The sequence below is a fragment of the Podospora pseudocomata genome, chromosome 4 (genome assembly GCF_035222375.1).
Source record: "Podospora pseudocomata strain CBS 415.72m chromosome 4, whole genome shotgun sequence".
In the NCBI taxonomy this organism is placed as follows: domain Eukaryota; kingdom Fungi; phylum Ascomycota; class Sordariomycetes; order Sordariales; family Podosporaceae; genus Podospora; species Podospora pseudocomata.
Window position 1 is genome coordinate 991,043 of NC_085888.1, and position 24,560 is coordinate 1,015,602.

Here is a 24,560-nt window from a genome sequence, read left to right on the forward strand (position 1 = left end):
AATACTATGGGTTATAGGACGACGGTGCCATTGCTAAGAACACAACGAACAAGTGGTAACAATAAGAACGACGCATGAAATGGTATCCACATCCGTTACGAGTTTTACAATCAGCTCCTCTATCTGGGCGAGAGGGGAAAAAAGACTGGCTTTCATGTCGCTTTTCCTTCTCTCTACCAAAAGTAGTGACATCAAAAAAAGGGGGTTGGTTTTCCTGCCTGGATCCCCCCGCCTTCCCCCTTTTCATCTTTCTTGTTCACCCTTTTGTGTGTGATCCGCGTGTGTCCGCCCAAGAATCTGTCCCTGAACGCCATTGCAAATGCCGAACTCAAACCACATCTTTCATTCGTTCATCCGCCTCCGCCTTCATCATTTCCACCCTCACAACCCAACCAACCAACCACTTCGCGGCTCGTTCCCTTCTTCCTTTCAGATTGTCCCATGGAAACCCCGGTCATGATTTCTTCATCATTTTTTAAGTCCCCCATTAAAATTCTTTTTATTTGCCACCCTGGGCAGCTAACCTGTTTAGCCTCTCCCTCTCCACCTCGTAGTTGAAGTCAAAGTACCCCTTGTCGAACTGGTGCACGCGGACGTAACCGTCCTCACCACCAGAGGCGTAACCCTTGCCCGTGGGGTCGGCGGCGACTGTGTTGAGAGGGCCGAAGTGGCCACGGACACGGCCAATCTCCTCCTCAAAGATCTTGTGGTAGAAGCGGGCCTCGAATTTACCCTGTCTCGCCGAGGTGGTTGTGACATCCATGGCGGCCTGACCACCGCCGAGGATGACGTACTCCTTCTTGGGGGTGATGGCGGCGCTGTTGAGGGGTGTGTCGGCGACGTACGTCTTGAGGACTTCGAGCTCCTTGGCTGTGATGAGCTAGAGGTTTTTCTGATGTTAGTAAAGAATGTTCTCTTGCGGTTTTCACACACAGGACAAAAAACATTACCTTGGCACTCTTGTCTTTTGAGGCGGTGATGAAGTATGTGCGGTCCTGGTTCCACTGGAGATCGGTGATGGGGGAGCCGAGCTCGTGGACGTTGACGTTGTAGATGAGGTCGCCCGTCTTGCCGTCGTACTGGGAGACGCTGCCGTCCTCGTGGCCGGCGATGATGTACTTGCTGAGGTAGCTCCACCCGGCAACGGTGGCCTTGCTCTCCTCGCAGACGATGGTCAGGACCTTCTCGTCCGACTGCTCGGCCTCGGGGTCGACCTTGATGTCGAGCACGACGATGGTGCCGAGGTGACCCATGCGCTTCTCCGTCACGCCGAGGAGCTTGGTGCCATCCTCGTTGAACTCAACGCGCTTGACGGCGGTGGGGAAGTCCCATGTCTTGAGGAGCTTGCCGGTCTTGACCTCCCAGAGGCGGATGGTGTTGTCGGCGGAGCCGGAGGCGATGATGGTGGAGGTTGGGTCGACGTCAACAGTCCAGATGGCACCTTGGTGGCCCTGATATGTGCCGAGACGCTCGCCGTTGTGCGCAAACCAGGCGCAGATGTGTTGATCCTTGGCGGTAGAGAAGAGAAGATCGCCCTCGCGGTTGTACCTAGCAAGAGAGAGAAGGTGTTAGACAGGAGGTCTTGGCTCTATCGGTCAGTGTAAAGGGCAACGAACTTGACCTGGGTCAGGGCACGTTCGTGGCCTGACAAAAGAATGGGCCTCATTCTGAAGGTTAGCTGTGGGGGGTTGTTGTCGAGGGATGGGAGAGGGGCGGTTTCTTTGCTCGGTGGGGTTGGGGATCGAGGGGGAGGTGGTCGATTATTATTTTATTGTCGGGTATAGGCAGAGTCTCTCTGTCGCGAATGCGGTTTCTTTCACAGAAGGCTTCTTTCTCCGGCCGATTGATTTGGCACACCAGTAATTTTTCCGTGAGGATTGTGCGCCGCCGATAGGCCACAGACTTTCCAGCGCGGGGCGAATCCTTGGACTCTGCCCCGCTTAACAATGAACTTTGCCTGACCGCCTTCTGTTTTCAGAGCATTGAAGTCAAAAGTGGGGGTCTTTTTTCCAATTGTTCTCGACTGTCACGACTGTGCCATCCCATGTTGGATGTTGGATGCTCGGACTACAAACAGAACATTGTTCCTCGACGATCCTTCCAGTCTTATTTTTTGTTTTTGGATCATGACTCTTGGCCGGTGACTCGACTCTCTATCCTTGTGACTGGAACTTGTGTTATTGTGTCATAACTCGGCACAGCCAGAGAGGCACGTACACTACCAACCCTTGAATTTTGTTAGCGCAAGACCAAGACAGAGGGATCTTACATTTATTTTCAACTTCACATAACTTTGGCCTCCGAAACACCACAACGTTACTTTAAATTAGAGGAAAGAAGGTAATTCTTGAAAGAAAAGATGTATAATAACTTCTTTCCCCGGGAAAAATTGGTGTGGTTGCGCTTTTCGGGGGTGAAAATATCGTGAAGTCTCGCGCTAACAAAAATTCAAAGGGTTGGAGTGTACATGTAGACATTTCTACTCCTGAGACTTGCTGGAAGAAAACATGTAAGTGGCAGTTACGATGTGGATCCTTTTTTTTTTTTTTATTCTTTTTTTAGTTTGAGCCTCTCAACTCTAATAACGGTTTTTGCTCCTTCATCAATATGAGGCCAAGAGTCGGGATGAGGGACCACACCTTTCCTCTGCAAACCCGGGAGGAGCTCGAGTGAGCTATATCGACACCAATCATCGACACATAAATTGATATCGAATTGCCTTTCCAGGGTCCTGGGTTTGGACCCGTGGCGGCTGCTGGGGAAAATGTCGACCACTGTCATAGAGCCGGCGCTGCCATGCACAGGTACTTTACACATGGTGCTTGTGTCCGTGGGATGGATTGATGATACACAGCACCAAATCGACATGCTCTTTAAGACCAAGTTGTTGCCCAAATCAATGTCTTGATTCTACATCTCCGTACTGACGCCAGGAAGGACACCATATCGTCAAAAAAGCCAACCCTTGCAGTGAGTGACACATAAATTTCACTTGTGACTCAACCTCAGTCGCAGTTGCTCTCCACACCGACCGGGCAACCTGGTAGGACCGTCTGCCCTCGGTTCTGATATCTGGAAGGCATCAGTCAGAAGCTCACCGCATAAGCAACAGCGGTACACAACAGGAGGATCGTGACTGAGACTAACTGTTAGAGACTGGCCGCCATGACGCTCTCGAGACTGGCCCAACGGGTCCCGACTCCGGTCCTGACTGGCTCCTGCTCCACGAAAGCACGCCAGCGGCTTATCAGCAGCCGTTTGAGAATCGAGTCAGTGGATGGCCACAAGCTCGTCAGCACGTATATGCCCGAGTTTCGGCGGTGTTCCTCGGCTCAGCCTGACGACCGCCACTCCGCTGCCCCGCGTTCGGCACCCCGCCAGGCCCAGTCACCGTCACCCGTTAAGGTCGCCCACGCCCACGCCCAACGCCTACGCCTCGGTCTCGGTCTCGCCAGGAACCACACCACCGCTCTCTTGCACTCTGCATCTGCACAACCAAACTCATTCCTTGCTCACAGGGCCTTTTCCAGCTCGTCAGCAGCCATGGTGGCCCAAAAGATTGACGGAACGGCCGTGGCCAAGCGGGTGCGCGAACAGCTCAAGGCTGAGATTGCCGAGAAGAAGGGAATCAACCCACGCTTTGAGCCGTGCTTGAAGATTATCCAAGGTGCGTATTAGTATCCCGGCCTTCGTTTATTTACCTGAATGACTGACTAAACTAACCAACGTCGTGTAGTGGGCGACCGCTCTGACTCCTGTAAGCCACCAACCATACTCCAAAGCCCCCAAAGCCGCTACCCCGCGTGGGCATTGTTTAACTGATTCTGGACGGATGACCTGCAGCCACCTATGTGCGCATGAAGTTGAAAGCCGCCGAGGAGGTAAGGATGCTGTAGACCACTCACATCTCATTCGCGAACGGCACACTGACCCCCTTGATATCAGTGCGGCATCTCATGTGAACTCATCAAGTTTGACGAATCGGCCACCGAGGCCGAGATCGTTGCTCGTGTTCATGCTCTTAACAATGACCCAACCGTCCACGGCATCTTGGTCCAGCTCCCATTACCAAGCCATGTTTCTGAGTACGCTGTCACATCCGCCGTCCTGAGCGAGAAGGATGTCGACGGCTTCGGCACTTACAACATCGGTGAGCTGGCCAAGCGTGGTGGTAACCCCTATTTCATCCCCTGCACACCCAAGGGTGTCATGGTCCTTCTCGAGGAAACCGGTGTCAACCTCAAGGGGAAGAACGCCGTAGTTGTTGGCAGAAGCGACATTGTTGGCAGTCCTGTCAGCTACCTCTTGAAGAACGCAGATGCCACCGTCACTGTTTGCCACTCCAGGACCAAGGATCTTGACCAGCACCTCAAGAATGCCGACGTCGTGGTTGTTGCTATTGGCAAGGCTGGTTTCATCAAGGGCGAGCAGCTCAAGGAGGGCGCCGTTGTCATCGACGTTGGCACCAACTACATTCCCGACGCTACCAAGAAGTCTGGTCAGCGTCTTGTTGGCGATGTCGAATTCGAGTCCGCCTCCCAGGTTGCCTCTCACATCACACCCGTCCCCGGCGGTGTTGGTCCCATGACTGTCGCCATGCTCCTTTACAACGTTGTCGCCTCTGCGACACAGTGGTTTGATGCCGAGAAGCAGAGGAAGATTGTGCCCCTGAGCCTTGCTCTCAAGGAGCCAGTCCCATCAGACATTGCCATCTCGCGGGCTCAAGCGCCCAAGCACGTTACTCAGATCGCCAAGGAGATTGGCATTTCAAACTCGGAGCTCGAGCCATATGGTGCCTACAAGGCCAAGGTCGACCTTACTCTTCTCAAGCGTTTGGATCATCGCCGAAATGGTCGCTACGTTGTTGTTACCGGTATCACCCCCACCCCTCTCGGTGAGGGCAAGTCTACCACCACCATGGGTCTTGCTCAAGCCTTGGGCGCCCATGTTGGTCGTCTTACTTTTGCCAACGTTCGTCAGCCAAGTCAAGGCCCAACGTTCGGCATCAAGGGCGGTGCTGCCGGCGGTGGTTACAGTCAGGTCATTCCCATGGACGAGTTCAACATGCATTTGACTGGTGATATCCACGCCATCACCGCTGCTAACAACCTCCTCGCCGCTGCTATTGATACCCGCATGTTCCACGAGAGCACTCAGAAGGATTCCGCCCTCTACAGACGACTGGTCCCGGTCAAGAACGGCAAGAGACAGTTCTCGCCTGTCATGTTTCGCCGCCTGAAGAAGCTCGGCATTGACAAGACCAACCCTGATGATCTTACCGAGGAGGAAATCGGCAAGTTCGCCCGCCTTGATATCGACCCAGAGACTATCACCTGGAGACGCGTCTTGGACGTCAACGACAGACATCTCCGCGGCATCACTATCGGCACTGCTGCCACCGAGAAGGGCCATAGCCGCCAGACTGGCTTCGACATTTCGGTCGCCAGTGAGTGCATGGCCATTCTCGCTCTCAGCACTGACCTCGCCGACATGCGCGAGCGTCTCGGCAGAATGGTCGTTGCCAGCTCCAGAAGCGGCGACCCCGTCACGGCCGACGACCTCGGTGCCGGTGGTGCTCTTACCGCCCTCATGAAGGACGCCATTAAGCCCAACCTGATGCAGAGTTTGGAAGGCACACCCGTATTCGTCCACGCCGGCCCCTTCGCCAACATCTCCATCGGCAACAGCTCCATCCTCGCCGACAAGATGGCCCTCAAGCTCGCGGGTACCGAGCCCGACGAGGACCACTCCACCAAGGCCGGTTTTGTCATCACCGAAGCCGGCTTCGACTTCACCATGGGCGGCGAGCGCTTCTTCAACATCAAGTGCCGCACCTCCGGCCTCGTCCCCGACGTCGTCGTCGTCGTCGCCACCATCCGCGCCCTTAAGGTCCACGGCGGCGGGCCCCCCATCTCCCCCGGTGCTCCCCTCAGTCCCGTCTACAAGGAGGAAAACGTCGAGATCCTCCGTGCCGGCTGCGTCAACCTTGCCAAGCACATCGCCAACGCCAAGTCCTACGGCGTGCCCGTCGTCGTCGCCATCAACAAGTTCTCCACCGACACTCCCGCCGAAGTGGAAGTCGTCCGCGAGGAAGCCATCAAGGCCGGCGCCGAAGACGCCGTCCTCGCCAATCACTGGGCCGAAGGCGGCAAGGGCGCCGTTGACCTCGCTCATGCTGTCATTGCCGCTTCGGAGAAGCTCAAGGACTTCAAGCTCTTGTACGGCCTCGAGGGTACCGTCCAGGAGCGCATTGAGAAGATCGCCAGGGAGATGTACGGCGCCTCGTCAGTCGAATTCACCGAGCTGGCCCAGAAGAAGGTCGAGACGTACACCAGACAGGGTTTCGGGAACCTGCCTATTTGCATTGCCAAGACGCAGTATTCCATCAGTCATGACCCTGAGCTCAAGGGCGCGCCGACGGGCTTTACCGTGCCGGTTCGGGATGTGAGGATGGCGGCAGGCGCTGGGTACTTGTATGCGCTGGCGGCCGATATTCAGACGATTCCTGGGTTGCCGACTGCGCCTGGGTATTTGAATGTGGATGTTGATTTGGAGACGGGGGAGATTGATGGGTTGTTTTGAAGAATTTCAAGTGCTTGAGCCTTGTGTTTTTATATGGCGTTAAAATTGGGAGGTGGGTATAAAGGTATATCAATGATCAACTCGAGCGAAACTAAGGCAGGGGGAAAGTGGAAAGGGAAAAATGAGATGTTGGACGTGCATGTTTTAACACATGGCGCTGATGAAGGGGGGGTTAATACCACAGGGGTGAAGAGGTTTTAGAAACCAAAAAAGCTAGCCATAGATGGAATAGATGAAGTTCCTCTCACTTTTGCTCCCAGCAGTGACAGTACTGGTAATGGCTAAAGTTCATGTAAACATTCAAGTGCCTTCATTTTAGCTACTGTTTTAAGACTTCACCGAGATCAAGCACGTCCAAAAACAGTAAATATGATGATCAATATCTCTCATTATTCATGTTATACAATAGGAGTACAAAAACTAAGTATTAAGTCCCTGTTCCTCCTCCCCCACCCACTCTGTCTGTTTTACTGTATGTTATACAACCAACCCCCTCTCCTCTTTCCTTGTCTCATAAGCCCCCCTTTCGCATTTCCCATTAAACTCCAAATACACCTTATTTTCTGTATGTGCCCGAACCCAAACCCAATTTATATCCATCATTTAAAGTTTTACCCATCTGCTGTTGAAGAAAATAATAAGGTAAAAAGTACAAAAATGATGTAATGTAATATATGTATGATATGCCAAAAAAACAAAACAAGCAAAACAGAAACCCCCAAAAAAATCGTACAGAAAAAAAGCAAAAGTAAAAGTACAGAAAAAGAAAAGGGGATGATTGGAAAGGTATGTTGTACAAGTGAAATGAAAAGGGTGTAGAAGAAGGAAGCCGCTTTTCTCCATTTCGTTGCCGTCATCTCATGTGTATGTATGCGATTGTCGTGTCGTGTTTGTGTTGTGAATGCCCAGAAAAACGCCGTAGAAAAAGAAGAGAAACGAATGGATGTCAACCAGCAATGCCATGCCCCTTATCCCACACAATATATGCCCCCAGCCAGTAAGTATCCTGTAAATGCCATCACCCACGCCAAATGCTCCCCATCCCATGTAAAAATATGACAAGAAAGAAACCCCAGAAAGAAAAAGGCGCCATTGAAAACCATTAAGCTCCCTGGCTGGTTGAAAAACAAAAACAAAAAAGAAAAACGTGACGAAAAGGAGCTAGAACCACCTCCTGGTAGCAGCACTCTCCTCAATCTTGGTCAACACCCCCATGGCGTCCACATACAGCTTATTCCGACTGCCGACACAGTCACTCTCCATCCGGCGCCTCACAAGCCCAACCACGCCCGCCGCCTCGCGATGGGCCCGGAACCTTAAGACGTCCTCCAGACGGCTGCACTCAGCCACCCTGCGCAGCCAGCGGATCGGCTCATCATCAGAGCTGTTCAGCGTGGACGCGGTCGACAGCCCGCTCGTTCTCGAGGCAGGACTGCTTCCACCGCTGGGCCCGCCACTGCTGCTTCGTTGCCGGGGGTGCACTTGCGCTTGTTGCTGCTGCTGACCCTTGCTGCTGTTCCGCAGACCGTGATTAAACGCCCAGCAGACGAGCACGCAGACGTGGAGGGCCCAGTAGTCGGATATATCTGCCACCCTTGACGATGCAGCTGAGCTGCTGCTGCCGCTGTCTTCAGACACATTCCTGCGATTACTGTCCAGAAACCCGAGCAGGGCACGCGAGGCAAAGAGGGTGGCTTTGAGAATGTTGAGGCCCGGAAGGCTGCCGCCAGCCCACTGCCTGACTCGCCTGACGTGTTCCTGGAAGATGGTAGCAGGAAGGACCTTCTGGGCGTAGGCCCAAGAGTCGCCGCTGACGGCCAGGAGATCACGAAGGGGCGTGTGGTGTAGGGCGAGGTAGGTGTTGGCGATGGGGCAGGTTCGAAAAAGCCGCTGGATGCGCTGCTCGGCTTCCATGTCCTGGGGTTGCTGCTGGAGACGTGCTTGCTGGCTTGAATCAAAGTCCGGAGCGGGAGAGTTGTCGGCTGAAAGGGCAACTGTGGATGATGACGCCGGCCGTCGAGGCAGACGCAGAGCGCATAGGCCAAGAATGACCATGCGATCTGCCCGACCGCAAGCTTCAATGTATTCAGGCGTGAGGCTTTCAATGTCGGAGACGCAAGCTGGCTGGGCGGCAGCGTGGGCAGAGACCGGGTCGCAAGCCTGTAGGGCGTGCCACTCCTCTGCCGTGGAGGCTCCCCAAAGCTTCTCACTGTTGCCGAACAACGGGAGGCTTTCATTGCCATCCAGAACGCGCCCATGCTGCTGGTAGATCGATGTATGACCATCGCAAATGAAGCAAGCTGCGAGAAGCCGACGGCAAGACTCGGCTTCAACCCAGCGCTTCCACCTCTCGTGGTCGTTGACCAAGTGCTGGTCCGAACTGAGCATGGCTTGATCGAGCATGCCGGAGTCGGGACAAAGGGCCTGTGTGTCGGAGACAAATTGTAAGTACGCCTGCGCAGAGCTCTGAGAAAGAGTCGAAAATGAAAGAGAATTCCCCGTCGCCGGTACAGAGTCGTAGCGTTCGGGAGAAAAGAGAAAAGACCAGATCCGAGAGATTTCTCGCGAACGAGCAGGAGAAGGAGAGGTGTTGGAACGAGAATGATGCGTGAAAGAAGAAGGATCCGTGTAGGAGGACCCAGGAGAAACATAAGATGAAGGGACAATGGCCTGTGGCCATGATGTGTTCGAGAAGGGGCTCAGGTGCCTGAGAACCATGGGAGAGGTGGTGGCAATGGTAGCCGGCGTGATGGAATCAAAGGAAGAGACAGAGGAAACGGGGGAGGATGTTGGAGACCAGGCGCTGGTGTCGAAGAACCAAGAAACAGAATCCTCCATAAGAGAGAAAGACAGCGGTGCAGTAATGGACTGCTCAGTACTCACCCTCTGGTGGAGATGCCTGAACAGGTCTGAGGGCTTGGTAACCGGCTTTCGGCCTCGGAAGCGCGCAAAGTACTCGCAGAGAAGAATCGTCTGCTTGATTTGCAGGCTCCATTTGGCTGCCTGTGTGGTGTTTCCTTGTTAGTTCCAGTGTTGCTGATGATGTGGTAAAGAAATGGGTGCATTTGCACTCACTCGCTTCGCCTCTTGCCACGCGTGCTCGTGAAGCTGGTTCCCCCGGTTGCGGTCCTCCTTGGTGTCGAGATGCTGGGTGGCTACGGCTGCCATGGCACACCTCAGCACATCTACCGGCTCGGCTTCAAATGACTGCCGATGCACAATTGGAAGCACAGGGTGTACCTTGTCCCAATAGACATCAAGATAGCCAGGAATAGCAGTCCTGATGGCGGCCGGAAGGGGGATGTTCATGGACGGTGGCATGGAGGAGTGCATGGCATACTTGCTCCCCAACTCCAAGTTCAACCCTGTCCTCTCGCCACCCGGGCTCACATCACCACTCGCAGCATATCCAACGCTCATATCAGTCATCATGGCGGTTTGGGCACCTAATAGTGTGTCCATAAACCCCTGCTTCTGACGAAGCATTCCGAGCGAAGGGTCAATGCCAGTGGAAAGGACGGGGGCGGGTGTGATCAAACCGCCACTTGCTTGAGCCGAGGTGTGCGGCTCTGGGGTGAGGCCTCGAAAGCCGCCGGCCATTGTGTTCCCGTGCATGTTGCTCAGTCCGGAGGCCTGATGGTTGCTGACGTCTCGACCGTTAAAGCCCATAGTAGTATTTGGGAAGATTGTTCCGGCCGAATAGGTATGCGATGTCCGTGTGCTGGCGGGGTTGGAGGAGTAGGGATTCGGGTGAATGAAACCTCCAAGTCCAGGCCCGGGGCTGACTCGAGAATCCGGATTAGGATATGGGGAGAGAAGGGGGTTTGAGCGCCCCCATGGCTGTGCATTTCCCAGTGATTCCGATACCGGTGTCGAATAAGTGCTGTCCGTGGCCGATGATGGCCAAGGGGACGGTTCCTGGTGCTCGGGCATTTTAATACCCTGTGTTATTACGGACAATTGCTCCATCTGTGATGTCCTGGCCTGGGAATACGTCTGTGAGAACCGTGGTGAAAATGGAGTGACTAGAATGGTTGTCAAGGACATTGTGTAGGCATCGTATTCAGGTGCGGCCCCTCTGTAATCTGCGGTTGGATGAGGCGAGCTGGCGGGCTGAGAATATGTTGTTGAAGGCGTCTCAGAAGAGACGGCCGCGGTGGAAGGTGTTTGCCCAGACCCTTGGGCCGGCACTGATGAGCTGCTCTGTGACCCAGAGATCTGTATTGGCTGTGGTGGTCTTGGTGATGGCACAGCATATGGACTGGCCTGATTAACCGCTGGCTGGGATGAAGATTCACCGTGCTCGCTGTAAACATGGTTAATAAAGTAGGCTATTGCCGTTCCAGCTTCTGTACTCACTTCTTCTGCTGATGTCTAGTCAACAGATCTTGGCGATGAAATGCCTTGTCACAGCCCGAGCAACGAAATTGAGGCTCTTCATGGCTGAGTTGGTGACGCCTATATCCCAAGTGTCAGCGTATACCGCTTGCCGATGGCTCAAGTCTTTCTCACCTCAAGTGCTCGGCTCTTGTGAAGGTCTAGTGGTGATTAGTATGAATGCCCTAATGAATAATCAACAGAGGGCGTCGTACCTTGGCTGGTTTGCAAAGCTCGCAGACATGTACCGGAACGCCCTTCTTCGCTCTGCTCACACGACCAGTGATGGGGGTAAGTCTCATCGGTACTGCATCAGATGGTTGAGGATGAGGGGGCATAGGTCGCATGGGTCCGCCTCCCATTGATGACGACGAGGCGGGAGATCTGTAGCCTCCTGACCGGTCCATTGAGTCGGTACTTGTTGTGCTTCGACGACGGACTGAGGGTCGTGCGGTGGCAGGAGACAAGGTCGTCGATGGGACTGGAGTATCCAGTGATCCGCTTGCCGTTCCTGGGGGGGCAGTTGGGGTTGTGGTTGATGTTGTCGTCGTTGGCTTGGGACCCCTTGAGGAAGCAGCACGTTTCTTGTTCAGGGTAGAGGGGGAAGGGGGGTTGATATCCTCTTCGGCGGCCAGGCCGGAACTACCAGCATGCCTCGGGTGTGGTTGTGGGTTGGGTTCTTCTGGTAGCTGACCGGTAGTGGCCGGCTTGATTGGGACCTTGGCCTTTTTATTATTCTGGGCCTGTTGACGGTCCGGCACCTGGTGATCGTCGTTGACATCCATTATGAACTTGAGACTAGCCATGATGGGCGGCAGATGCTCAAAAATGGATGTCAGATGTGTACCAAGATGGGAATAACACAGCCCTGTTGGACTTTCTTGGACAAATGAAGAAAAGTAACAAAGTCAGGGACGAAGACGGGGACGGGGTACGTCAGTGCTGTACACGCGCGGCTGCAGCAATACACGCGAAGAGGCTCAAAAAGAAGACAACAAGAGAAGGAGGGGAGAAGAACGAGATCGAGGCAAGCCTCAGTCTGCGGGGGATGTGATCAAAGCTACTTAGTGACCTTGGGTAATCATGGCATGTACACGCAGCAACGGGGCCCATCCGTCCACAACGACAGCCGAAGCATCTGGGGTGCAACTCTGCGGCGTACATTGCGGCACATGTTATTATTGAGATGGCGACAGGGCCCTCTACCTGCGTGTGCAGCTAGGGAAAAGTTGGGATGAGATTGTACCGCTCTTGGCCCTCCATTGCAGAAGGGGCTTGGGTGCTCTTTTTGGAGAGGAGGCTGTTGCTTGAAGGGCCTGCTTGCCCCCTGTTCCCCGTCAGCTCCTTGGCAAGGGTAGGGAGTGAAAGAGGGGGGGGGAGGGGTTGCATTGGCACTTGCTGAGGGAGGGTGCTGAGATGGTCTTGTCCTGGGAACGAGACTCGACTCGAAGAAAATAGACAGTTGAGACAAATAATGTACACTTGCACTGGCTTTTCCTCTGAAATGTGTATAATCTGAGCCCTTGAAAGAATGAGATGTGGGTGGGAAACAACCAACTACCGTAGGCAGGTAGGGAAAACTGAATTTCCAGGTCAGCTTCCACAACCCTTCCATGCCAACCCGGGAATAGGAGTGGCCATCTTGGATAGAACGCATGGCCATGGTCCGTGGTCGTGTGCCGCTCCGGGGATCATTGACGACATGATGCCAGGGCCATTTCTCAGTTGATTCCGTAGGGCTGCCGGGATACTTGCGATGAGGTGCAGCACAGCGTATGTGGGCATGTTTCGGTAAATTGGGCCTCCTGTGTACACCCATTTTTTTTTCATGCCCAGGGAGCACTTTCATCTCGAGGAGAGGTAGTATCGCGTGCATTTTGCCCTAGCGGTTTGTTCGTGTACCCTTTTCTTAACCGCCGGCCTGACTTGTAAAGCGGCGCAGTCTGAGAAGTGCGGAATTTGCTGCAGCAGAGGCAACCATGCCTATTGGCCAGTATCCTCGGCATACAGTCCCATAGTATGGCCGGCAGAATTGTCATTTCGCAGACCATACTTGGAGAAGTGCTCGCCCAGTGAGAGCGCCATTCAGAGCTCTTCGAGAGCAGAAAACGGTGACATACTGACAAGTGACGAGGAGAGGGGTGATGAGGGGTTCCATGGACAGACTGACGGATAGGGTTGATGTGCATAGGTACATACAGGGGGCTGAGGCGATGTGATGTTTCCCATTGGCCATACAGAATCTGCAAGACGTGCTCTCAGTGAGATCCTATTTTTGTTGGTTCCCAATACAGCAAAGCGTCTTGAGAAAAAAAAAAGACGTGCATGCAGCCTTTGCAGAATTTGGCCGTAGAGTCGTAACTTGGCGGGATCTGTATGGTTTGCAGTGGAAGCGAGCGTGGGCGATGATCAGAGTATTTCAGTGTCTATTGCGGGAATAGAACAGTATATTGGGTGCCTGGATGCAACCTCTCAGGCCTGTCGAATCGCTGCTCTCTGATCACCATGCATCTCTTCCACCGATGGTAAATTCGGGGGCCCCCCGCCATGGCTGTCCGTCTGGGGAATCTCTTGGTTGCGGCACTCAGTCGGCACTAATTAGGACCTGGCATGATTAGAACGAATGACCTGCATGTAGCAGTAGCAACACTTGTTGTTTGCTTCGTTTCTCTAAACAGGGAGAAGAAAAGCGCGTGGGCAATGGGAGGGCGGGCTGATGGTGTCATTGTTCCTCCGTCAGTCAGTGTAACGGCAATTGCTAAATAAGCAGCCATGACAAGCGCCTATAACGCACCAACCTGATGGCATTGAATACAGTCGATATACAGCCACCATAACGATGATGCTTGTGGGCATATGTAAGAAGGCCGTTGATGGTGTCAACGTTGGTGATAATAGACAGTAGTTTGCGCTAGGGGCGCTTAATCTGCCACTGCCGATTCGTCTGATCAGTGGGCAAGTCAAGACCCGGTCACGCCACCCGGGACGGGCCTGATGCTTCTAGTGTGCAATTCAGAACTTCAGACTTCGGGTCGCTCGGTGGGTGTGTGTGGTTCACTGCGCAAGTTGCTTCTCGATTAGGTATGGTCCTAGCTCACTGCCGCGAGGCGGGCGCTTGTTTCAAGTTTGTGATACGCCGCGCTTGTGTGACGAGCGCTTCTGTCTTAAGGAACTGGGCTGTGGCGTCGTACTGAAGCAAGGGGAATGCAGTATCGGAGGTGTTCCGAGCCCGAGAGGGTGGTGATGCTGCGCATATCTGACGGCATACGTAGAGAAGAAGAGTTGGTTGATATCGAAGCTTGTTCGACCTGCGGGAGGTTCCGGTTCATCGCAAACCTCTTCCCTATGGAGGGGTTATTATAAAGTGAGGTGATACTAGGTACCTGCTGATCTTGTTGATGGTGTCTGATGTCTTGGGAGAAGCCAGTGTACAGATATTTACAAGTTACAATATCCTTTCTGCGATGCATTATGACCTGCTGTTGGCTGAGGTGATCGATAAGATCGTGGTCCAAACTCTTGGCTTCCAGCATAACCCCGCTCTCCTTCACAAGGTCCGTGCATTAAAGCTTTCGGCCGGGCGCTTAGCACTATTAATAGCGCTATGAAGCGATCATTACAGCTTGGCATCGGCTTTGGCAGCTGCCCAACAGGAGTTCTCCACTCTGAACCTCACCTCCTCACCTGCACCGTTGAGTCTTGCTTCTATGTACCTAATCAACTCAACTGCTCAGACAAATTCAGAAACCCGTTGCCCGGATCAACAAAACTGGCAAATGTAACCATCCTGCATCTGGATCCGGATCCAAATGTGGCTTCCAGCAGTTTCACGGCTTCTTTTCTTGGGGGCTTAAACCTGTTACACCAGCATCTAACCGCCATCTTGATCGAAGCATGGACGTTCTACGCACCAAGCCTCCGCCGTAGATCCATACCGTTGGGTCTGCCACGAGGCGCGAGGACGTCCCCCCGGTTCATTCAGGTACCTACCTACTCTCTTTGCAGTTCCCGGTGGTTCAACATGCCCCAGTACACAAAATAACCAGATTTGGCTTTTTTCCTCTCTCTCGTATTCGTCGAATAGGCATCTGCTACGACAAAGGCATTGGTTGTGTTGCATTCGAGGTCACATTGGCCCACAAAACATGCTCCTTTTATCCTATCCCTTTCCAGCCTTATAGGTTTGGTTTTCTACCCGCAACCCCGGGGTTTGTGCCTGGGTCGATCGCGGGAGACCTGGAGATAGAATACCCGCAAATAGGTGCTGCTTTGCTATCTATGGAAGCGTACCCCGCAGCCCTTGCTACCTTAGCCAGACCTTCACAGTTCTCGCTTCACCTCGACGCTTGCTTGCTGCCATGTTCAGCATCAATACTTCCAATTTAGTAACGTTTCTACTTACACTTCTGGGACAAGCACTCGGCTCTTGCTCCTCTGCCAGGCAAAGTTGCTGGCCCCGGGACGTCCCGTCGTTGGCGGCGACAGAGAAGGCCGTAGAAGGGAAGAAGGTTGCTAGGCGCGGCGTAGTGATGATAACATATCGTTATGGGCGGGAGGACGGACCCAAGCGAGACTCCCGAAATCCCATCGGCCGATTCACCACGTTGATGAATGATGGCTTGGCCACGTGGGAAGGTCGGCTGGCTGGGGGCTGGGGCACATCAAGTCCCGAGCCTGTAGCAAACGGTCCGATCAGTACCTACATACCCCAGCTTGGCTTAAAGAGCCCCCGCACAGCCTCAGCGCAGGTCGAGGATGTTGCCTAGTTCGTGTTGCACCACGACAGACGAAACTGCTCTGCTGCATGCTGCACCTTACAGAAAAGATGCTACCAGCTTACTCACCGCCAACACCACAGGGCGCCCCTCAACCGCATTTCACTCGGTCAAGGAGGGGGAATGGGAGCGACAAGCACCTGCCACGAGGGCACTTATGGTACCGATGTACTTCCAACATGAAACAGTTTCAGGTTCAGAGCTGCTGATGTGTACAGCATCTCCCACATCTTGACCTGTTGGTTTATTCTCGTTTTTCAGCTCTCCATCCGGCATCTCCATCATTCATTGTCTCTCCATGTCCATCGAAAATAACAATTTCTCGGATTGCCACCGCAGATCACTCAGCCAGCCGTACGCACTCTAAAGAATACGAATTATCGGCCGCAGAGTTGTCGCCATGCTCCGGCCTGCGAGCTTCCGGTGTATTTGCTCCGCGAACGCTTATGTAGGCTCGCGGGACAGCCACTCCTATTGTCTCTTTCACACTCACCAAGTGGTCCGGAATAAGGCCAGGCCGAGGTTCAAAGGTCCTTCAAGCTCATAGGGCTGATCGGGTCAATGTGGCAGGCCGCTGCCGGTGGTGTTCTGGGGTAACAGCCGGCTTGTATCCGTCTTTCCGCAGCAGACATCTCTCCTAGAACATGCCTGGCTTCCTTTTCTCCGTGTGGGGACCTCGCATCAGGTGCCGCGTCCACTGAGTGTTTGACTCCTAGCTGGATAACTTCGAAACAAGGCCCCCAATTGTTGACAGTCTCGCTGGTCAGCGCCGGGTGGCAAGCGTCAACCCCATTTCCCCAGATCCCTCCCACGCGGTTAATGTGCCGGCCGTTTTTGAAGTATGGATATGGATGAGATAGTGTTCTGACAGAGCATGTGGGTGCCTGAGGCTGACTGCAGACCCCAACCCAGATTCGTCCTCGCCACTATATCCATACGTACTACCTAGCTGATACAGTTGTGCTGCAAGTTGTACCCTCCCACCAGAGGCCAGGCATGCGGCAGGTCTTGCTGTCAAGCTCACATGGGCCTCGACCTGGCGTCGGTGGCGCTCCGGTGAGTCTCTCCTGGCAGAGATCGTCGCTCGATCAACAGTATGCCTTTTCTCTAGGGCTGGTGTTACTCGTGTGGTTTACGAGTAAATCAGGGAGCCTTGAGATCTAGGCCGAAGCAGCGTTACGACATGGCCGATATTACTGCGACCTTTCATTACAGAAAATCAGCCAATCATGTCGGTGTCCTTACGAGCTCGGGAGTGTACCAGCTAGCTTCGCTCCTATTTTCACCAGCCATCTAGTCTTGGAAAGGGGGGGCAAAGTTGCTCCTGGGCCAGAACGGCTCGGCCTATTTATTTTGACTGCACGGTCGGCGGGTATTACTGAGCTTTATCTTGATATGCATACGCAGGTGCTCCGACCGAGGCCAGCCTGGTAGCAAAAGACAGACCGTGGTAAAGCTACTATCGGGATGACAATATCACCAATATCGTGGCCGCGCGAGGAGGTCATCCTCTTACCACGAGGTCTGTATCATCCGGCGGCTTCCTGTTTCGGGGAAGGTTATCCGTCATGCACATATTAAATGGCTGGCATTGAACACAGAATTACCTCGTCAACTGGGTCGGTCATTCGATCACATGCTGGTCTCCAGGGGGGAAGGTGATGAGTATACAAATCATTGTCCAATCACATCGTCAAGCAGAGCTAACCCAGCCCTTGCCTGAGGGCCATGGTCTGACGACGACTTTGCATATTCGAGCTTTGTTTTTGCACACTCCTATTTCATCCCCTTTCTTCTCACTGGACTTTCTTCCCCTTTTCATCGACCGAGATGGAAGGCCGAACTATGCGACCTTTTCTTGTCGAAAGTGTCAGAGGTATGAGGCTGACACTTGATGTCTTGTTTTCTGGGCCATGCGGCACGGGGGAAGTACTTATGGTACTCAGTTACGTTACAGAAGATTATCGTGAGGCTTGATTGTGTGGCAGGTAAGCAGCCACCGCTCCTCCACCAGTGCTGGAGGAACCCCTAACTTTTGTCGTTTTCTTCTCCACGACGGTACGTCAGGGTGTATATATGGGAAAGGTGGGACAGGTTTGGTTATGTTACGTGGGTTGTTTTGGTGTGGGGGTACGTAAGTGGGTAAGGGGTGGGAAGAAGAGGGATGTTTTTGGGGGGTGGTTTGACTGACTGAGTCAATTACCTTTTTACTTGTTACATCGTCTTTAAATAACATTCAGATCACCACTAGCAATTGGGTCACGTATCAGCAGTGAGGTAGAATACCTAAAGTTATCAGCTATGAACATTTTTGTTTAGGCTTCTTTAAATACGGGGCGGGAGGGCAGAATGTATTCTCTAGCTATGGTAAGATAGAAAGCTAGCTGAGTGAAATGAGAACTACCTCACCTTTGACATAGTGCCTACCTCGAATAATACCTACCCACACAAGCTAAAAGTGAAGCATGAAAGACCAGTATTCCATCAACAAAAGCAACACAACCCCTTTTCTTTACCAGTTTCGTGACGAACACAGACTAATCTCCATGGTGGAAACCCCTCCCTCGTCTCACGGGCAAAGCAACAACAATCTATACTTCCCCCATCATCTCCAGCTAACCACAATAACCCAAGTAAAGCAAAGTATGTCAAGTCTCGGTTTTGATTTCATCATTGGAAGTTGATGAGTCTCTTGTTTCAGAGCATCCAACAGCGCGCACGAACACAAACACACTCAGGGGTTCAGGGGCTACCTTAACCATCCCGATTTGTTCAAGCACAACAAGACCTTTGTTAGTCCAACTCTCTCTCTATTGAACCGAAGCCTGACGCATTATAAGGCAAAAACAACACCAAAGTAACCACCCAGGCTGAGCCGCATCTCTCGACTTGGAGCGCAGACTATCTTAGGTGAATGAGCCTGTCAACATAGTTGCTCTCTCTATGAGACCTTGACACAAAACCCTATATTCATTAACGGAGAGGAGCTCACGTATCTCCTCCCGACCCGCTTCCCTACAGAGTCAATTGCCAGCTAGTTAACGTTGTGCCCGTGTTGTTGATTCCCATTTTTTGATCACGATAACTCAACTCACACCACCCTCCAACATCCCAAACCCAGCTAGACTTCATTAAAAATTGTTAAAAAAAAAGTTATCATGATCCGATTATCAAAAATCAAAGACCACTTCACTTCTAAGTAAGAGTACATGCCTACCCGTCTAAGAAAAAAAAAGACGACGAGGCCAAAAAAAGAGAGTTAGAGAAACCATGCTGTAAAGAAAGAGCATTCCCCCAAACACATGAGAGTCCTTGTATCTTTTTTTTGATTACTTCCTTTCCCCCTCCCCCCCCATTCGACTTGACCATTGTGCAGCGCCTCCCGTCCGAATCATCGTCTAACCAAACGTAAAAACATAAAATACCCCATGATCTGGAAAAACCCATGCCTCTTTTAGTTGCTGCTGCTGCCGCCGGATTTCAGTTGCTGATTCTGCCCAGAAGACCGTCTTCTCTCAGTGCTCTCTTTCGTATTGCTGCTCTCCCCCTCTTCAGACTCATCGTCACTGACTTGCTGACTGCCATCGTCCTGGGATTGACTTCTCCGGTTCTTGTTGGTCATCTAAACCATGCAGGTTAGCAGTGCGTCAGAAAAGCGGTAAAGAGCGAGAGATGTACGTACCCAAGACCTCACACCACCGATCAAACCAAGAGTATAACCAGTCACAAAGTCGTTCACATTGCTGGTAGCCCGTTCTCCAGCAGTAGTAGTGGCACCGGGACTCCTCGGGCCGCTAAAGTACCCCGTGAACGACGGAGGACCCGATGGGCTACTGGGCGTGTCGTTACCATTGTTCGCCATGGGTCCGTATCTTGCTGGGCTCTGAGGACGACTAGACGGCCAGAACTGACGCAACTCCCTGCTGAGCTCCTGTCCCGTCGTGGCCCAGTTACTGCGGATATTGTCACGCAGATCCTGGACATGGCGCTTCAGTTCGAGCTCGTTCTTCTTGAGCCAACTGACGTTGAGCTCTTGGCGGGTAGTTCCACGCTTGAGTTGGCGGGCAATGTATTTCTCGTAATCACGGACGATCCTGTTTGGGCATGAGATTAGCTTCCACTCTTAACTTCTGAGAAATTCTCGGCTGCTTACTTGGTGATAATACCCGTGGTGCTCACACCCTCCGTTCGTTGCGTCACCAAGAACTTGCCTGCCGCCTTGATTGGGGCGTAGATGTCATCACCCTCATCGGCGCCATATGGAATGTCGTCGTGAGCAACATAGTCAATCTTGTGCTTCTCAAGGAACTCGGGAGTGACGATCCAAGGACAGCTTTCGACCACCTCGTCCACCCACTTGCAATGTCTGACCGTCTCCGCCCGCTCCTTGCCAGAGAGAACTGTCAGACCCTTGCGTCGGTGGGTGTCCTCATCGCCAGTAACGCCCACAATCAAGTATACCTCGGGGAAAGCCTTCTTTGCTTGCTCGAGCTGGCGCATGTGACTGAGGGAGTACTCAGGTTAGCAATTGGCCCTTAGGTTCCAAGCTAGAAATAGAAAGAGCTTACCCGAGATGGAACAAGTCAAAGACACCGTCAGCATATACTCTTACCGGCCGGCCTGTGGGGGGGTCGTTTGTTCTGTAACCCACAGGATGGGTGAGGGTGCCAATTGGAGGAGGGGCCATGGACTCGTCCGGCTTGTCGAATGAAGTGGTGCTTCCATTGCTGACCTCCTTTGACACAACGCCCTTCCGGGTTCCCTTGCGAGTAACACGCTCAGCAATGTCGGCGCTCGCTTCGGTGGTGTCGCTAGGCTCGCCGGGGTCAACCGCCTGGGCGTCTGTTGTTGTCGGTGCGGAGGCCGAGTCCGGGTTCCCACGCAGGCGTTTGCTGGGTGGGTGTCCGGCGGTGGCCGCACTGGCAGCTCGGGCGGATTCGGGGGCTGTGGTGTCGCCCTCCTCGGCCGAAGCGTCCCGGGACTCGGGCTGGGCAACCTGTCCTTGCTGGATGTTCATGGCGCCGGCTGTGTTGTTGCGCTTTCTCTTCCCGGCGCTCTGCGACACTGAGCTTGGAGACGACATGGTGGATTGGTAGTTTGGTGTTTGTCCGGTAGGTACTAAGAAGAAGGCGAAGGAACCGTAACCGGGACAGCGCCTGCAAAAGAAAGACCGGGCACGATGGGGAAAGCGCTGGGTTTTGTGGGGCCTTCAGCGCAACTTTGTGCTTCGCGGGAGGGACGATGCCTGTAGCGAAACGGTCAAGGTCGAGATGAGCGGGGACCGTGGATTCTGCCAGGGATTGGTGCAGGTTAGCGGATGCAGCTTGATATGTTGTTGAGTTCTTCAGGGCAACCACAGCTGTGACGCGCTTATATGGAGGAGTGATAGAATGAAGAAGCCAAGGCGACGCTTCACATGCAGATGCGACAAAGGCCAAAGACGTCAGATCTTGGGGTTGGTGGCACTCACCACTAAGGATTTAGAGCGAAAACCGGGAATCTGGGACACGATCGGATTGGATTCGATGAACCTATCCGTACGGATACACACCTTTGGATGGAAGATGCCAATCAGCGTGATGTGTGTGCTCTTCCTCTCTATGTACTATAACAATGCGAACGCGTCCGAGGGGCAAGCTGTCCTGTCGAGTCCCGACAAGGGGAATTTCTCGAACAAATTTCCTTTGGATGCTTCAAACGTCAGGGGGCTGCTTCGCAATCCCTGCCCCATTCCCGCGACTGCAGCAGCTGCTTGCAGTGCCGTCACGTCATTACCTGGTCTGTGCCCCGGCTTGTTTTGTTTGACACCTGTAGAAGCCCAGCGCTTTGATTGGTTGACGATTCAAGACTCTTCTTCATCAACACCATCGAGTTTCATAGTCTTTGCATAAGGTAGTGATGAATGTGAGAACTTTTCATTCGGTTTTGAATCTCGATTTCCTCATAAAATTCATCTCTTTTCTTTCATTAGAAAGATAGGAGCATCTATCTTAGCGCCATCTCTAAAGTCTGAACAGCCTCCACCTAGAGACACGGATAAATGAACAACACCAGCCAAACTCAGAATCTCACCTAATATGACCTCTCCCCTACAGAATTTCCTCCTGGCTCATACCTAGCAACAACATAAACTCCTCTCTTTCCATCCCTACTCACACCCTCCACAGCTGCAATCCCAACCCTTCTTGTTCTCGGCCACATACACTGAGTATAATGCCCAGTCACCCACTCCGCCGGATCCCCCACTTTCTGCCCCCTATACCATCGCCCTTCGTTCAGCCAGCTCCTCGTCGCATTCACACATGGTTATTTCTTGATTCCACCGCCTCTCACCCAGTAAATGTTCTCTCCTTGACTAGTGTCGGCTGCATGCTGGAGTTTGCCGATGTTTTTGGCTAGGTGTTCTGCCCATTGACGGGCGGAGTCTTCGAGGAATTTGTCATAGGTAAGAGGGGGAATGTTTCTAGAGCGGCGGAGGGAGTTGTGGAGGGTGAGGGCTTTCAGGATGTCTGAGGGGTTGGTGGCGTTGGAGGGCGCAAGAGAAGATGGCTCGGGTGCGTCTTCTTCAGAGGGGATTATAGGTGTATTACTGTCAACTACATGGGGTGGAGGGAGTGACTGTTTCTTGAGTAATTCCTCGGTGTCCTGTATCTCCTGCTTGTTTGCCATGACTACGACCAACTGACTTGAATGAGGGTGTGGGAAACCCCGGGTTGGTAAGTTGTTGTTCTATTGATGTATCGAGAAAAATCAGAACAAAAAAGTCAAGAAACAGGCAACCAAGCCTATATCTTCTCATAAATCGGCATATTGAGTGGGCTTTTAACCCTTATAATTAGCCTCCTGACTGAGTCAACACGGCATGGCCGTCAACTCTGAGTCGGTATTGGCCGATATTCGGGTCATCTCCCCCTCTCAGCCTTACACATCGAAACGGAAGACCCGAGCCCTGTATTGAACAAGGTAGTAATCATCAATCTCACTGCATCCAACAGCTGGTCAATTCCCCATGCATAGATAAAAAACAGTGACAATGCTGATATGAGGAGCGGGATGCCAGATCCATTGTATAAGGAGGTAAGAACGCCGAGACCCAAAAACTGGAACCACGAAATCATGTAGCACCCCGAAAGCTTTCCTTGGGTATCACATTGACCAATACTCTCCTCTGAATGCTCTCTCCAACTTCCAGTCAGCTTCCAGCTGTCATTCCCAACACTGAATCTTGCCCTCCCAAATCCCAATCAAGCCATTGTATCTCACCCATACCGGCTCTTTTTGACAAGACATTCCGGCGAGTACACCAACTGCAGAACACTTAGATGCATGTCGCCCAAGCTCAAACCAAGATTTTATATTGAGGATGAATTTGAGGTGTAAGTGCGATTGATAACACTGATAACAGCCAAGATTGCCTTATCACCGCGCACGAGCCACTAGCCGCAGATCCACACAAAACGTCTCCCTTTTCCGGTTTTGGCTGCGCAACAAGCCACAAACCTCGTCAGTGGCGGGGGAGTGGCCGTTGAGGTCACGTCATAGGCTTGGTCTGTGCTTTCGGGCAGATGGGTGATGATGGTATCGAAAGGTGAGCTCGACATGGGAAAATGAGCACGGCTCGAGACTGAAGGAATACGATGTTCAAATGATGGATAGAACACTAGTAATATAGATGCGAATGCCTTCGATTCATGCATTGTTGTAAAAAAAACTATAGGATTCATTATCATCACCTACCTCCACACTCTCATTAGAGCTCAATTCTCATAACCGAACCGCCCCCGAAGCTATCAGGACCAAAACACCCATCATAAACTATGGAACCCAAAAACTCTCGCAAATACCATGCTTATGCTTATACCGTCCCAAGTATCTGCCCCGTCGCCTCCTGCTGCTGCTTCTTCACAGCAGCACCCTTCTTCTTCCCATGCCTGGCACACCAATTGCTGTGCCTCGGACTAGACCTTTCACATTTCTTCCTGGCCCCTTCCTCCGCCTTTGGCCCAAACTTCTGCGTGATATCACAATACTCATACTTCTCCCCCATCCAATCCTTGATGTGCGTCTGCAACTGACACCTACTCACCACACACTTCCTGCAAAGTGCCTGCCCTCTGACCCTGAGACATATCAACGCCTTACTCTCCTCGGGACCCAACCCCTCCTTTGGCCCTGGCTCGTTCTTCTGGGTCAAAAGTGATGGCTTGGCCGCGACATGCTGCCCGGCCAAGTGCCAAGCCCATTCTAGCTCGTTGGGCCCGGCGCGGTGAACAGCCAGCGGGACGATGCCGTGGAGCCGGCGGTGGATGGAGTAGAGGTTGGAGTTGGTCAACCCAAAGCAGGTGCTGTCGATTGGGTCGAGAAAGTCAAAGATGGCGTAATGGATCTCGGGGGGGAGGTCCATGAGCTGGAGGCGGCCGCCAGGGCGGTGGTGGTGGGGGAGCGGTTCCTTATCTGTGACGGAATAGGAACGGCGAGGGGGCCCGAGGGGAGGTCGGCGGGGTGCAGCGACAGGACGGGGCGGTTGTTGCTGTAGCTGAAGCTGCCTGTTGTGTTCCTCTGACGGGCTGGTTACTGTGGAGGATTGACGAGAGTCCTGTGAGAACCCGGGCGATGGTGGAGGGGAGTGGATGGTCTGGAGTGTGAAGACTGGTGGTTGAGGAATGCAGTAGTCGTGGTGAGTGTGTGACCTTCGTGGAGCACGCTTGTTGTCTCCGTTCCTTACGAGGCTTTGCTCGTTTAACCAATGCTCCTCCCTGGTATAGGGAGAGGGGACCTGCTCCAGCATAGTAAGCATGTTGGCGGTGGATAGGTAAAACCTGATTG

The 24,560-nt window shown here is 52.9% G+C and overlaps 8 protein-coding genes across 8 annotated transcripts; 1 reads left to right on the forward strand and 7 right to left on the reverse strand.

Moving 5' to 3' along the window:
- Positions 1-92: 92 nt before the first annotated feature.
- On the reverse strand, positions 93-2,288 carry TIF34 (translation initiation factor eIF3 subunit). The gene is made up of 3 exons (XM_062889718.1): positions 1,617-2,288; positions 951-1,548; positions 93-880 (listed from the first exon to the last, which is right to left on the reverse strand). Exons 1-3 carry the CDS (start codon positions 1,664-1,666, stop codon positions 500-502), a joined length of 1,029 nt encoding a protein of 342 aa, XP_062743283.1. The 5' UTR covers positions 1,667-2,288; the 3' UTR covers positions 93-499.
- ADE3 (tetrahydrofolate synthase) lies at positions 2,042-6,827 on the forward strand. Its single transcript, XM_062889719.1, has 4 exons — positions 2,042-2,970; positions 3,048-3,667; positions 3,844-3,881; positions 3,946-6,827. The coding sequence occupies exons 2-4, from the start codon at positions 3,166-3,168 to the stop codon at positions 6,580-6,582; spliced, it is 3,177 nt and encodes a 1,058-aa protein (XP_062743284.1). The 5' UTR covers positions 2,042-2,970; positions 3,048-3,165; the 3' UTR covers positions 6,583-6,827.
- A 125-nt stretch (positions 6,828-6,952) lies between these two features.
- Positions 6,953-11,765, reverse strand: QC762_402760 (uncharacterized protein; the record flags this gene model as incomplete). The annotated part of the gene is made up of 5 exons (XM_062889720.1): positions 6,953-9,585; positions 9,658-10,888; positions 10,942-11,040; positions 11,095-11,120; positions 11,175-11,765. The coding sequence occupies 5 exons, from the start codon at positions 11,763-11,765 to the stop codon at positions 7,744-7,746; spliced, it is 3,789 nt and encodes a 1,262-aa protein (XP_062743285.1). The 3' UTR covers positions 6,953-7,743.
- A 2,358-nt stretch (positions 11,766-14,123) lies between these two features.
- On the reverse strand, positions 14,124-14,441 carry QC762_0064300 (uncharacterized protein; the record flags this gene model as incomplete). Its single annotated transcript, XM_062883656.1, has 2 exons — positions 14,402-14,441; positions 14,124-14,302 (listed from the first exon to the last, which is right to left on the reverse strand). The coding sequence occupies exons 1-2, from the start codon at positions 14,427-14,429 to the stop codon at positions 14,124-14,126; spliced, it is 207 nt and encodes a 68-aa protein (XP_062743286.1). The 5' UTR covers positions 14,430-14,441.
- Positions 14,442-18,745: 4,304 nt separating this feature from the next.
- PCT1 (choline-phosphate cytidylyltransferase) lies at positions 18,746-20,817 on the reverse strand (the record flags this gene model as incomplete). Its single annotated transcript, XM_062889721.1, has 4 exons — positions 18,746-19,356; positions 19,417-19,828; positions 19,888-20,238; positions 20,303-20,817. The coding sequence occupies 4 exons, from the start codon at positions 20,815-20,817 to the stop codon at positions 19,189-19,191; spliced, it is 1,446 nt and encodes a 481-aa protein (XP_062743287.1). The 3' UTR covers positions 18,746-19,188.
- Positions 20,818-20,943: 126 nt separating this feature from the next.
- On the reverse strand, positions 20,944-21,465 carry QC762_0064320 (uncharacterized protein; the record flags this gene model as incomplete). The annotated part of the gene is made up of 3 exons (XM_062883657.1): positions 20,944-21,024; positions 21,205-21,265; positions 21,356-21,465. The coding sequence occupies 3 exons, from the start codon at positions 21,463-21,465 to the stop codon at positions 20,944-20,946; spliced, it is 252 nt and encodes an 83-aa protein (XP_062743288.1).
- Positions 21,466-22,040: 575 nt separating this feature from the next.
- Positions 22,041-22,403, reverse strand: QC762_402780 (uncharacterized protein; the record flags this gene model as incomplete). The annotated part of the gene is made up of 1 exon (XM_062889722.1): positions 22,041-22,403. One exon carries the CDS (start codon positions 22,401-22,403, stop codon positions 22,041-22,043), a length of 363 nt encoding a protein of 120 aa, XP_062743289.1.
- Positions 22,404-23,589: 1,186 nt separating this feature from the next.
- Positions 23,590-24,531, reverse strand: QC762_402790 (uncharacterized protein; the record flags this gene model as incomplete). Its single annotated transcript, XM_062889723.1, has 1 exon — positions 23,590-24,531. One exon carries the CDS (start codon positions 24,529-24,531, stop codon positions 23,590-23,592), a length of 942 nt encoding a protein of 313 aa, XP_062743290.1.
- Between the last annotated feature and the right edge of the window lie 29 nt (positions 24,532-24,560).

Excerpts from the sequence above, each read along its gene's own strand:
- TIF34 (XM_062889718.1), bottom strand. The coding sequence starts at position 1,666 with ATGAGGCCCATTCTTTTGTCAGGCCACGAACGTGCCCTGACCCAGGTC. Across the intron at positions 1,549-1,616 it reads CGTGCCCTGACCCAGGTCAA|GTACAACCGCGAGGGCGATC; the intron begins GTTCGTTGCCCT and ends CTCTCTTGCTAG. Across the intron at positions 881-950 it reads CAAAAGACAAGAGTGCCAAG|CTCATCACAGCCAAGGAGCT; the intron begins GTAATGTTTTTT and ends AAAAACCTCTAG.
- ADE3 (XM_062889719.1), top strand. The coding sequence starts at position 3,166 with ATGACGCTCTCGAGACTGGCCCAACGGGTCCCGACTCCGGTCCTGACT. Across the intron at positions 3,668-3,843 it reads GTGCTTGAAGATTATCCAAG|CCACCTATGTGCGCATGAAG; the intron begins GTGCGTATTAGT and ends GATGACCTGCAG. Across the intron at positions 3,882-3,945 it reads AGTTGAAAGCCGCCGAGGAG|TGCGGCATCTCATGTGAACT; the intron begins GTAAGGATGCTG and ends CCTTGATATCAG.